Below are 14,148 nucleotides of genomic sequence, written 5' to 3' on the forward strand. Positions count from 1 at the left end.
GCCGTCGCTCTTGACTGGGACAGGCTGCCTGTGCACCCCAGCTGCAAGGCAGCATTGGATTTCGGAGAAGGTCTTGATAGTCAGTTTGCAGATGGAATTAGAGAGCCAGAACATCACTCTACAAGCTGTCATTATAAGCAAGAAAGAGTTAATGTGTTCCAACCATGAAGATAATGAGTTAACTGTGGTCTGAAAGTTATAAAGACTGCTTATTTTGGGACATGAACTCTTTAAAGAGAGAGAGAGAGAGAAGGGTATTCTACTTACTTCTTTATGCCTCAAGTGAATAAATAATCCTGAAATCGATATAGCAAATAACTAAAATAAGTGTCTTGAACAGTAGTCTTCCCAGCAGAAATGTTTATTAAACACCAGAGGACTAATTGGTTTACAGTTAAATCACAAATAACCTACTTTGAATTCCCACATGATCTATTTCTGTATTTATTTTAAAAATGGAATTTTAAATTCTAATACTGTATCATGTTTCTTTCCCAGATGTTTTCTCTCAAATATAATTAAGTATAAATTCTTGTAACCTGAGCGCATTCTCATTATGATTTTTGCTCAAGTCTTGACTTCATGGATGATTTATGACCGTTATATGCTACAATGAGCGATCTAAAGCTTCCAAAAGATTTGGCAGAGTATAAAGATAACATATACATATTTTTCGTATCTAGTCACAAATATTTACCAACATGGCTTTCTGCTCCACATCTCAGTATTTTGACTGCAGTCGCATAATTTACAGTGTATCAAATGGTGAGCAGCAAAGGAAAAAAAATCTTTATCTTTGCTTCTATGTGTCCTAAGAAATCAAAAGATGCACACATTTAAAATGAGTTGATGATGTTTTTGGGTTAGAGAGTTTTAAGCAGATCCACACGTATGCATGTGCACACAGACATACACACGTGTGCACACACACGCATTTTAATTTTTTTAATTCCTTTGGTTTGTTTTCAGATGTAAGCATGGACCAAGGCATAGATGTTGCAAACACTATGAGGATAATTGCATCTCATATTGCATTAAAGTAAGTATATAAAATCTAATAACCACAGGGAATGTGTGCGGAAAGAACTTATTTATTAAAACATAATTTCTAAGTAAATGGAAAAATTGACAGTAATTGCTATAATTCTTTGCATTTGACTTGCCAAATAAGATACTTCTGAGAATTAGGTGACAATTTAGCTTTTAGGATTCACTTACCAGATCTTTTGTTAAATAATTTTGAAATTGGCTTGCTTATTTAACGTAAAACAAAATATTGGGTTGGCCAAAGAGCTTGTTTGGATTTTCTATACCGTCTTATAGGAAAACTCCCAACAAACTTTTTGGCCAACCCAGAAAAAGGTGACGCAGCAACAACAAAAACGACAGAGAAATAAAGTCATTAAAATTCATAAATACTTTGCAGTGTATCCTCATTAGAATATGTCTGAGAGCAAGGCTCTGAACCGAGCTATGTGCTAGGGGCTCAGCAGTCACACACATAGGCTCCCCAGTCTGGGACAGTGGCATTTGCCTTTCGTCTTGTGAAGCTGTTACATTTTTTAAGGCATGAAGGTAACTGGAGCATGTCCACAGTTGTTCTACATTAAGAAAGTTAGTTATGCCCACTGGCATAAATCCCCCGTTCCCTCATAGATGAATGTACCAGAGCAGAGCTCCCCACCCCCACCCCACCCCTCACCCCCACCCGCTGCCCCCATCCCCTGCCGACCACAGCCCCCCCGAACCCACATCCCCACCGACTCTGGGAAGGAAGTTTTGTCACTGCGGTTAGTCTGGCACAGGTGGTACCATCTGCTGCAAGTTCTTCAGTTCTGGACGGTGCTCTCACAATCCTGACGCTTTAGAAAATTTATGTTCTTTGTCACAACATCTAATCCCCGCCTTATGGATGATGAGAGGAGCGGAGCTATACAGCACCTCAAAAGACAGCCTCCTGATGGTCCCCTCGGGAGGGACTGTATTGCATTAGAGCCCATGAATGTGAGCGCTTGTGGCCTGGTGTGGATGGTGGCACTCAGCCAAGCCCACGCCTACCTTTAAAATCCTCAAAGATGGAAGCAGGGGTAAAAGCGGTAGAGTATTTTTTCCACTGGGCAGTAATTTCTGCTCCACTCTTTCCAAATCTGATTTCCTGCCCCATTTTTAAAGTGGCAAAAAAAAAAAAAAAAAGAAAGGAATGTTGCCGGCAGCCTCAGAGTCTGCCAATTCCACGAGAGGGTTATTATTCCCTCCAAGTGGAGGGAATTCTACTTTAGGGGGAGATTTTTAGGAGGGAGACTAAGAAAAGTATTCTGACTAAATTAGAGGTATGTGAGAAACTTTGAGGAGAGGAGAGGTGATTTTTTTTTTAAATTATATGAGAAAGTTAGTGAGAATTACTGATCTATGAAAAAAGGTAGTCACTCTTTCAAATGTGTACCAGTACTATAAACTTGCTAATATGTGTGTACATTGTAATTAATATTATGTCCGTGAATATAAGATTATTTGGAGATTTGTGGGTGAGGAATTTATGCCACAAGTATAGTTAAATATTCTGACAGTGCACCTCATTATTCCATGGGCTCAGTTGCCCCTCATGTTAAATCAGACCCCTGAGTAAATACTCAAATGAATTACATTCCCCCAAACTCACTGTACTCCATTCACACTAACTTTTGGTTGGTACCTGTCAGTCTCTCTTTTGGCTTTGTGCTTTTTGTCCAAGCTATCTGAAATGTCTTTCTCCTGCTAGTTCCTTCTCTTTTGTGTCTGCTTAAACGTCAACTCCTTAGTAGTCTTCCCTTACCAGTAATCTAATCTAAGTTGTCCTTTTAATATCTCACCCAGTGACCTGATTATTTCCTTCTCAACACTTTTTGTATTCTGCAATTTACATTTGTTTACTTATTTTCTCTTCTTCTAATGGGCATGGAGGCTCCATGAAGGCAAGAATTTTGTGTCCCCTTCACTGCTGTATCCCCAGCATCTAATATAATGTTTGGCACATGAGAGGCATTCACTGAACCTTTCCTGAATACGTGAAAGGGTGAATAGATGGAGGGATAATAGATCTCTTGAAAATAGCATGAAATGATTGAACATAAGTGTGATCTTTGAACCCTCAGGTTAATATTACAAGATTACCAACGACAAGATAAAAGTGTGACCAGTTCATGAATTAACCAAGGACTAAGCAGTTTCAGTTAAACAAATGCATGATAATTCATACCACTTGATTAGACAATTTAATTTTCATGTTTTAACCAGCTATTAGGTAGCTTCAGATAAATTGATGAATGTTTCTTCATAGTAATTCAAAATTTTTCTAAAAGAAGGCTGCTATCCAGAAAATACAAACCTGATCTTTGGAACTAAGCAGCAAACACTGCTAAGAAAGAATGTTGACATTTTTCCATTCCAGTGGGGGTGAAGAGAAGGGTGCTAGGAGATCCATATTATAGTGTATTGGTTGGATCATGTTTAAAATACTTTTTTAAATGACATTTTGTTTCAAGATGACTGAAATTTTTCAGTCTCTCAGTATTAAGTGACCTCAAACTTCATTTTCCAAAGTACTGAAATGAAATTGACCATCATTAGTCATCCTCTCCCTTCCCTTTTACATTATAAATAGTTGCAGGTGATATGGGGAAATGGTGACAGGAAATGTGGATTTATAGCAAATTTGCTTTTTCAAACTTTGTTTAGTTTACCTTAAAGGTACCGTTCCCTGGAAATGTTTTAGTCTGACACATTGAACACAGAAATTAAAACCTAGCTAGAATTCATTCTTTTCCTGGAAAATTCCTTAAACTTGATCATTTATATTTTTGTTAAAATTTCCAAAAGCGTTTCATTTTGTTAACTGCTTTTTTTTTTTTTTTTTTTTTTTTTTTTGAATTTCAGTGCTTTTGTTTCTAAAACTCATTTGTGGTTTAGGGATTATAAATCCCAGTTATTGTCAACAAAATGTCAAGAAGTAGAAGTCTGGTACATAGACAGACTTGGTCAGTGCTTGGGAAACTTTTTAAGTCCTGGAAATTCATAGAAAGTATATCCACTGCAAGCTCTCATGATTATTTTTAAGGTGATTCTTTTAAAATTGTTTGAGGTTTTAGGACATAGTTTTGAAAATGGCTACGATACAAACTTAAAGTTTTTAGTGCCGTTTTGATTCTGTGACAGTAAAGTTTATACCTGTCAGACTTCAGAATTTGGTTATAATCCGACTTTCCTCCCAATTTTCTCCAGGGTTTCATCAGAATGTTTAGCGTGGGATACTTGATCCAGTGCTGCCTCCGAATTCCCTCTGCATTTAGGCATCTGTTTACACAGCCATCCCGGCTACTTTCTCTCTTCTACAATAAAGAAAACTTCCAGCTCGGAGCTTTTCTGGGCTCTTTTGTTAGCATATACAAGGTAAGGCTTTTCACAAATAGCATCGCATCACCGATGCGATGGACTTGAGTTCAACTAGACTCGAGGAGTTGGTGATGGACAGGGAGGCCTGGGGTGCTGCAGTCCATGGCGTCGCAAAGAGTCAGACCCAACTGAGCTACTCAACTGAACTGACTGTTAAAATGAGATACAGTCTTAACCCATCTGTCACTTTTCTTAATACTTCTTTCTGTAGTATTCATAAATACCACCAGATATACATAATACATTGGGAATAAAAGTTGAGGACATTTTGTCTTTTAAAGCTTGAAAGTCTAGATATAGTTGTATTTATTCATAACATTAAAGACTTTTCAAAAACTCCTTTTTTTTCAATAATGTAATCACTGAGAAATTATGAACTTTCTAATATTTCTAATGTCAAAAATGATATTAATACACCTGGCCTACATGTTTTTCTTAATAACATTTACTACCTGAGTATTAATTTAAACATTTTCAGACCCTTCTAGCTGATATCAACCCTTGATAGAACCAGTAAGAATTTTTCATTGTAACTTATATAAATAATGAGTTATTTCCATCTCCCTCCCACTCACTTGTTCTACTACACTCTCTCAAATAAACAAAGTTAATGTTCTTCCACCTCTTTCTACATGTTCCTGTAAATGTACCCACACATATATAATAAGCACACACCTAAACACATATACATGGATCATCTGTGACACAGTACTCTGCAGTTTGAAGTAATGGCCTTTTGTTTATTGGGAATCACTGATATGTAAATTATATTGCTGACATATTTTATTAAACATCTAAAATTTATGTTCTAAATTTAAATGGTAAAGTGTGTTAACTAAGGTTGAGCTGTCTGCATATGCGTGCACACACACAATATAGACACAGTTGTTTAAAAGAAACTGCTGTGAAAAATTGAATTCTGGAATTATTTTGCATAAGATGGTTATATATCATTTTATGTTAAAGTTTACCTGTAAAAGGTAAATATGCTGCTGCTAAGTCGCTTCAGTCGTGTCCAACTCTGTGCGACCCCATAGATGGCAGCCCACCAGGTTCCTCTGTCCTTGGGATTCTCCAGGCAAGAACACTGGAGAGGGTTGCCATTTCCTTCTCCAATGCGTGAAAGCATGCTGTCACTTCAGTCGTGTCCGACTCTGTGCGACCCCATGGACAGCAGCCCACCAGGCCTCTCTAGGCAAGAATACTGGAGTGGGTTGCCATTTCCTTATCCAAGAAAAGGTAAATATGGAGAAAGTATTTTGACATGAAAAGGAAAAAGTGACAAACTGTTAACTATCATTAATTAACCGCTTGTTTACTAACATTGAAAACATTTTCTCCAGGCAAGAAGACTGGAGTGGGTATCCATGCCCTCCTCCAGGGGATCTTCCTGATTCAGGGATCAAACCCAGGGCTCCCACATTGCAGGTGGATTCTTTACCTCTGAGCCACCAGGGAAACCCCAAACTATAGTTAATTAGTCACTTGTTATGAAACATAACTAACATTGAAAACATTTTCAATATGATTTGACTAGGAAACACTACTTATATCGTTAATAAACTAACTAATAGAACAGAATATTGGTGATTATATGTTTTTATTCAGGTTCTTTTTCATTTCTTGTGTCATAGTGCTTGTATTTATTCTTAAGATAAACTCTTAAATGTTTATATGTGAATTATCTCTGACACTGTTAGCCTAGGTTGCTTATTCTCCATCATCTAGCATGTCTGAGAGCATAGGTTTGTTTGTTTTCATTTAGCTACTTAGGTAATATAGCTACTTAGGTAATTTGTTTAGGTAATATAAACTAGTGGTATTAAACTAAATAAATGCAACTGGGTCAGAAAATCCATTATAAAAATATTGATACAGCATATTTCTAAGTCATATGAGATTTTGGAAAAATTTATCACTTTTTTGCATCTTCATAAAAATGTAATTAAGAGAAGGAGAGGCAAACAAACGTTATTTCCTCTGTGTCTTCTTGATGAACTGACCCTTTTTCCATTTTGTAATGTCCCTCTTTATCTCTGGTAATATTCCTTGCTCTGAAGTCGACTGTCTGTTACTAATACAGCTACTTCAGCATTCTTTCAATTATTTTTGATGGCATATTTTCCTTTTCCTTTAATCTTTCCATGACCTCAGTTTTGTTTCTTTTAGACCACATGTAGTTGATTCTTACTTTTGTATCCAATTTTATAATGTCTGTCTTTTAATTGGAATCTTTAGACTATAACATTTAATGCATTTATTGATATGGTTGAATTTATATCTATTTCCTTATTAGTTATTTTTTATTGTTTCTTTTTTTTGTTCCTATTTTTTGTCTCCTGGATTTTTTGAGTATTATATATTTTAAATTTATTTTAATTTTTTGTATTTTTTTATATTCTATCTTCACTATTGACTTATTGTTTATGCCTCTTTTTAAATTCAGTGATAATAAGCATTTTTAATTTATTGGTCAATATTTTCGAATAATATTGATACCACTTTAGTATTGTTTAAGAATCTTAAAAAAAAAAAAAAAAAAGAATCTTAACCACACCTTTTAATTCCCTTTTCCTATCCTTTGTGCAATTCATTTATTATTTTATATGTTATAAACCCCACAATGCATTGTTGCAATTTTTGTTTTGAACCAGGAGTCAGGAAACTTTTTCTGTAAAAGGCCAGATAGTAGAGATTTTAAGCTTTGTGAAGCATTTGGTCTCACTCATAGCTGTTCAACTCTGCTCTTGTAGTGTAAAAGCAGTCATAGACTATATGAATGAGCACTGCTGTATTCCAGTAAAGCTTAATCACACTGTATTAGAATTTCATATAATTTTCATGTGTCACAAAATATTTTTTATTTACTTTCGTCCATTGAGATATGTAAAAATATTCTTAGCTTATGAGCCATATAACAATAGATGGCAGGCTAGATTTGGCTAGTGGGCCGTAGTCTTCTGACCACACTGCGTTAGAGAGGTGGCTCATTTTTATAGCAATTCTAGGTAAAAATTCCCAGGTGGCACTAGTGGCAAGGAACCCACCTGCCAACCCAGGAGACATAAGAGATGCAGTTTGATCCCTGGGTAGGGAAGATCCCCTGGAAGAGGGCACAGCAACCCACTCCCGTATTCTTGCCTGGAGAATCCCTGTAGAGAGGAGCCTGGCCAGGCCACAGCCCATGGGGTCTCAAAGAGTCAGACATGGCTGAAACGACTTAGCATAGCACAAGATAAGGAAAACATGTCTTCTATTAATAAATTAATGAGTTGACCTTCATTTTACCATTTCCAGAGCTCTTCATTTCTTTTTTTAATCTAATTTTTTTCATGGTATCTTGTACCTTATTTGATTTAAATAAGGTCACCAATTTGCTTCCAAGGCCAGCTGATGACTCACCCATTACAAATGTTATGTGTAGTTTTTTTCCTAGAACTGAAACAACTGAAGGAATTGTATTTTCTTCTTGATACAGGGTACTAGTTGCTTCCTGCGCTGGGTCAGAAATCTGGATGATGAACTGCATGCCATTATAGCTGGTAAAGCAATATAATGTATATTAGTATAACATATATAAAATATATATGACATACATATATTATCACATCAGTCCATGATAGGAGTGAAGCAGAAATGGTTTTCAAATTCATCTGATTTCCTTGTATCTTCCTTTTTCTAATAGAATCCCCATCAAGGCACTAGTATTAATATTTTGTACTTGTGAAATTGAACATACCAAGGCTCTCTTGCCATCTGATGTTTTGAGTTGGCAACATAATGACTTGGGTTTCTGTCCTGTGACAGGCCAGAAATTCTAGGGAATGTGTCACAAAAGAACATAAAATTTTAATAAGTGACTAATGATTTCTTAAAAGCATTTTGATTTTACCACTGGCAGCTGACATGTTTTTAAGTAATTTTTTAAGGAACTCAAGTAATTTATAAACATCAAAACTAAACATTTTCTGTAAGCTCAATATATTTTATTACTTAAGCTGACTAGATGATTTTTCAGATATTTATTAGTACTGTCCCTGCTATTAGTATTCCAGACCGCCTGCCACCTTGCTTTACCATTTATAGAATGAAAGCAATGGAGAGAAGTGCGGTGACAGCGCTAAGTATGATTTGAGCTCTTAGGACAATAAATGAATGAATATTTCCACTTAAAATGAGAAATGATACCAGTAGCCTTTAAAAGTTGTTATATTTGGTAAGACCACTGCTGTTTTTAAAAATTTAATTTAAAATGTGAGGTTTCTTATGTTATCAGAACTGTGGTTCCTAATTCTGAAGGTCAATTTTTAAGTTTAAAAAAATATGATAAATGAGACTTCACCCCATTTTCATATCATTACTTGTACTACTGTCCTCGATTTTGTTATAGCAAAAGGCAGTGCTAAATCCATTCTTTCCTATTTAAGTGAATTAACGTTTCCAAGTGATGTAATAACAAAGAAGTACTTTTGAATTCTGATCAGTTTTGCCTTATTTATTGTTTCAGGATTTTTGGCAGGAGTATCAATGATGTTTTATAAAAGCACAACAATTTCCATGTATTTAGCTTCCAAATTGGTAGAGGTAAGCAAACATTTTTACGCATGTACAGCCAAACGATATAGAGCCTTTTAGCTACTTCAGCAACGATATATATCCCAGTTTCAAAAGCAGATTCTAATCTTATAGAAGTGTTTACAAAGCCAGTTTTCCTATTTCTTCTTTTTTTAATCTGTGTCATTTTCAAATATACACAAGCATCGGAAGAATAACGTGATAACCCTCATGTACGCATCATATAGCTTCAACAGTTAACAGCATTTGACCAGTCTCCTTTCATCTATACTGCTCCAAATCCCAAGGTACAAAATTATTTTAAAACAAATCCCAGACATCAGAGAGTCCTTGAAAAATAAAACTAAAGGATAAAGATTCCTTAAAAACAAACAAATCAACAATGCCATCAGGGTATAAACAAAATGCACATCATACATTTTAGAAGTCTGCTAATTCTTTAATATTATCATTATCCAATTAGAGCTTACACTTTCATTATGACCTCACATATGTCTTTTGCAGTCCCTTTGTTTTAGTTGAAGTTAGTTTTATGTTAAAATGCTGTATTACTGTGTAATGAATATTAAGTAAAAATCACCTGCTTAGGTAACTTTTTTCTTTGAAAAAATTATTTTATGTTCTTTATTTCATGGACCACTCACATCTTCTTAAACCTCCCTCCAGCCTATTGAAACACCATTCTGTCTTGGTCATCTTTCCACTTTTCTTACTAGTTTCACTTTAGCCTTCCCACATTCCAGAAAACCCATCTCCATGAATTATCCCATTTTCTAGCCATAGATTTGCTGGAAATCCCTCATAATCATGCATTTTCACCCTATTTGTTACCCCTGCTTTTCCTCTCTTACTTGGTTGTTGATCCTAGACCTCTTAGAAGATCACACTATTGTAAGTGTGGTCAGCAGACTGACATTGGTCCATGAACTGTTCATTACCAGCTCATGACACGGAAAGGATAGAAATTGAGAGGAAGCATTTGGAAACTGTAATAGCACCTCAATAGAGTAATTTGTTTTTTGAATGTAATGGTGAAAATTTAGTTCAATTTTGTGTTAAAATTTTTTTCTAATAATTCATATTTATTGTATTATAAAAGCATCAGGCCCTGACAATTGGAAATTTGTTTTTTAAGAAGTGGTTCTTATGTTCGAGAAGCACTACACAATGAGTCATTTCTGAAATTCCCTTTGGTCCTTTGTCCTCGACAGGGTGGTTGCTCTTCCCCCTGAGAGCCAATATATAATATATATATTAATATATACACATACATATATACATGATAGATGTAAATATATACACATACACATATGATGGTCTACAATCTAATCTATATAGATATCTTGATTAGAGTGCGTTAGTATTTGTTATGGACTAACCAGGTTTACACCAGTACATGTTTAATGAATGAAAAATGAAGGAAAAGTACGAAGTCAGGAAACAGCTAGAGTAACAAGCAAATTTGGCCTTGGAGTACAGAATGAAGCAGGGCAAAGGCGAATAGAGTTTTGCCAAGAGAATGCAGTGGTCATAGCAAACACCCTCTTCTACAACACAAAAGAAGACTCTACACATGGACATCACCAGATGGTCAATACGTAAATCAGACTGATTATATTCTTTGCAACCAAAGATGGAGAAGCTCTATACAGTCAGCAAAAACCAGACTGGGAGCTGACTGTGGTTTAGATCATGAACTCCTTATGGCCAAATTCAGACTTAAATTGAAGAAAGTAGGGAAAGCCACTAGATCATTCAGGTATGACCTAAATCAAATCCCTTACGATTATACAGTGGAAGTGACAAATAGATTCAAAGGATTAGATCTGATAGACAGTGTGCCTGATGAACTATGGACGGAGGTTCGTGACATTGTACAGGAGGCAGGGATCAAGACCATCCCCAAGAAAAAGAAATACCAAAAATCAAAATGGCTGTCTGAGGAGGCCTTACAAATAGCTGTGAAAAGAAGAGAAGCGAAAAGCAAAGGAGAAAAGGAAAGATATACCCATTTGAATGCAGAGTTCCAAAGAATAGCAAGGAGAGATAAGAAGCCTTTTCAAGATCAATGCAAAGAAATAGAGGAAAACAACAGAATGGGAAAGACTAGAGATCTTTCTAGACAAAGATGTGCACAATAAAGGACAGAAATGGTATGGACCTAACAGAAACAGAAGATATTAAGAAGAGGTGGTAAGAATACACAGAAGAACTATACAAAAAAGATCTTCATGACCCAAATAATCACAATGGTATGATCCCTCACCTAGAGCCAGACATCCTGTAATGTGAAGTCAAGTGGGCCTTAGGAAGCATCACCACGAACAAAGCTAGTGGAGGTAATGGAATTCCAGTTGAGCTATTTCAAATCCTAAAAGATGATGCTGTGAAAGTGCTGCACTCAATATGCCAGCAAATTTGGAAAACTCAGCAGTGGCCACAGAACTGAAAAAGGTCAGTTTTCATTTCAATACCAAAGAAAGGCAATGCCAAAGATTGCTCAAACTACCGCACAGTTGCACTCATCGCACACGCCAGTAAAGTGATGCTCAAAATTGTCCAAGCCAGACTTGAACAGTACTTGAACTTGAAGTACGTGAACTTCCAGATGTTCAAGCTGGTTTTAGAAAATGCAAAGGAACCAGAGATCAGATTGCTGACATCCGTTGGATTATCGAAAAAGCAAGAGAGTTCCAGAAAAACATCTGTTTTTGCTTTATTGACTAGGCCAAAGCCTTTGACTGTGTGGATCACCACAAACTGTGGAAAATATCTGATGGGAATATCAGACCACCTGACCTGTCTCCTGAGAAATCTGTATACAGGTCAGGAAGCAACAGTTAGAACTGGACATGGAACAACAGACTGGTTCCAAATAGGAAAAGGAATATGTCAGGGCTGTATATTGTCACCCTGCTTATTTAACTTATATGCAGAGTACATCATGAGAAATGCTGGGCTGGAGGAAGCACAAGCTGGAATCAAGATTGCTGGGAGAAATGTCAATAACCTCAGATATGCAGATGACACCACCCTTATGGCAGAAAACAAAGAAACACTAAAGAACCTCTTGATGAAAGTAAAAGAGGAGAGTGAAAAAGTTGACTTAAAGCTCAACATTCAGAAAACTAAGATCATGGTATCTGGTCCCATCACTTCATGGCAAAGAGATGGGGAAATGGTCGAAACAGTTTCAGATTTTATTTTTCTGGGCTCCAAAATCACTGCAGATGGTGACTGCAGTCATGAAATTAAAAGATGCTTACTCCTTGGAAGGAAAGTTATGACCAACCTAGACAGCTTATTAAAAAGCAGAGATGTTATGTTGCCAACAAAAGTCCGTCTAGTCAAGGCTACAGTTTTTTCAGCAGTCATGTATGGATGTGAGATTTGGACTATAAAGAAAGCTGAGTGCCGAAGAATTGATGCTTTTGAACTATGGTGTTGGAGAAGACTCTTGAGAGTCCCTTGGACTGCAAGGAGATCAAACCAGTGAAATCAGTCCTGACTATTCATTGGAGGGACTGATGCTGAAGCTGAAATGCCATACTTTGGCCACCTGATGTGAAGAACTGACTCATTTGAAAAGACCCTGATGCTGGGAAAGATTGAAGGCAGGAGGAGAAGGGGACGACAGAGGATGAGATGGTTGGATGGCATCACCAACTCAATGGACATGAGTTTGAGTAAATTCCGGGAGTTGATGATGGACAGGGAGGCCTGGTGTGCTGCAGTCCATGGGGTCACAAAGAGGCACAACTGAGTGACCAAACTGAACTAAATGAATAGATCTGACAGAGAAGGGAGGACTTGGACATTGTACAGGAAGCATTGAAGAATAAATGACATGAAAGAGGTAGAAATAAGGTGCTATTGAATTTCACAGAAAAGTATTATTACTGGTATCTGGGGCTTGGGATGAGGGGCTGAGGAAAAGAAAACGCTGCCGCTTGACACTGTCGGGGAAGATATACCTGTGATTTGAGCTCTGGAAGAAGTGTTAGGTTATTGAAAAGTAGGAAAAATAGTTGTAGATAAGGAATGTATTGCTCCACTTTGTTGTTAATGCTGTTTAAAGTTTTTTTCCTTATTAATCTCCCATTATGCTTGTTTTGCAGACAATGTATTTCAAAGGCATTGAAGCAGGAAAGGTCCCCTACTTTCCCCATGCAGACACTATCATCTATTCCATCTCTACAGCAATTTGCTTCCAGGCAGTAAGTATAGCTTTTTGAAATGAGAAATAGAATCATTTCTGTTTCTCATGTGTATTAAACCAATGGGGGAAAAAGAAAGGCCTGGAAGCATTTCCATTTTTTACATTGTATGCTTTTTTGTCTTATTAGCAAGATAGCTTACAAGTATCCAGTCATTAAACATGTTAACTTAGTGGGCCAGGTCATGTTTTACGAACACAACCATTTTTAGGTTTCAATTTTTTTTAGGAAAATTATCACTCCAGTATCTTGGCTAGAATGCCCTCATTTAATTTTACTTATGGAAAAAAGATACCATGGATATAAATAAGAATAATTGCATTTCCTCAACATTACTCAAGCAGTGAGGACAGTGGTAGAGTCTACTTTAATAAAAGCATTGTTCAGTCTCAAGTTCTGTAACCACCATTATTGACGTTAATGATCTTAGGACTTCTGCAGAGTTTTGGGGACAGCTTTTATTTGCACTTTCTCACAATAATCCTGCCAGGTTGGTAAACTCATTATAATTAGTGAAGTGCCAACTATCTAATGGATATCTTGTAAGTGCTTCCTAATAATGATGACTATTAACTCAATCATTATTTCCTGTGCAATATTCTTATTTGAAGGCATATTTACAAAGATTCTAGAAAGTCAACTTATACTTTTTTTTTCACTGTTGGGGTGTTTTGTTTTGTTTTTTAAACACAATGAGCAATAAAAATAGAGATAAAAGTAGTCTATTGCCTAAGATGGATAATAAGATTTGCTGTTTACTAAAAAAAGTCTCAAATTGAATAATTTTAGGCTGTCATGGAAGTTCAGACCTTACGACCATCTTACTGGAAGTTCCTTTTAAGACTCACCAAGGGCAGGTAAGATATCTATGAGATATGTTAACTGATCATAAAAAAAGCAATTACCACAAAAAAGATGTTGAATCTTT

The 14,148-nt window shown here is 36.3% G+C and overlaps 1 protein-coding gene across 2 annotated transcripts in view; it reads left to right on the top strand.

Moving 5' to 3' along the window:
- TMEM135 (transmembrane protein 135) overlaps positions 1–14,148 on the top strand; it is a 247,886-nt gene that overhangs the window by 229,644 nt on the left and 4,094 nt on the right. For both annotated transcript variants that reach the window (XM_061120243.1, XM_061120253.1), the window contains 6 exons: positions 970–1,039; positions 4,258–4,425; positions 7,907–7,970; positions 8,936–9,012; positions 13,122–13,220; positions 14,010–14,077. In XM_061120243.1, coding sequence (XP_060976226.1) covers positions 970–1,039; positions 4,258–4,425; positions 7,907–7,970; positions 8,936–9,012; positions 13,122–13,220; positions 14,010–14,077 — 546 coding nt within the window. The remainder of the gene's footprint in view (positions 1–969; positions 1,040–4,257; positions 4,426–7,906; positions 7,971–8,935; positions 9,013–13,121; positions 13,221–14,009; positions 14,078–14,148) is intronic.

The sequence above is a fragment of the Dama dama genome, chromosome 2 (genome assembly GCF_033118175.1).
Source record: "Dama dama isolate Ldn47 chromosome 2, ASM3311817v1, whole genome shotgun sequence".
In the NCBI taxonomy this organism is placed as follows: Eukaryota; Metazoa; Chordata; class Mammalia; order Artiodactyla; family Cervidae; genus Dama; species Dama dama.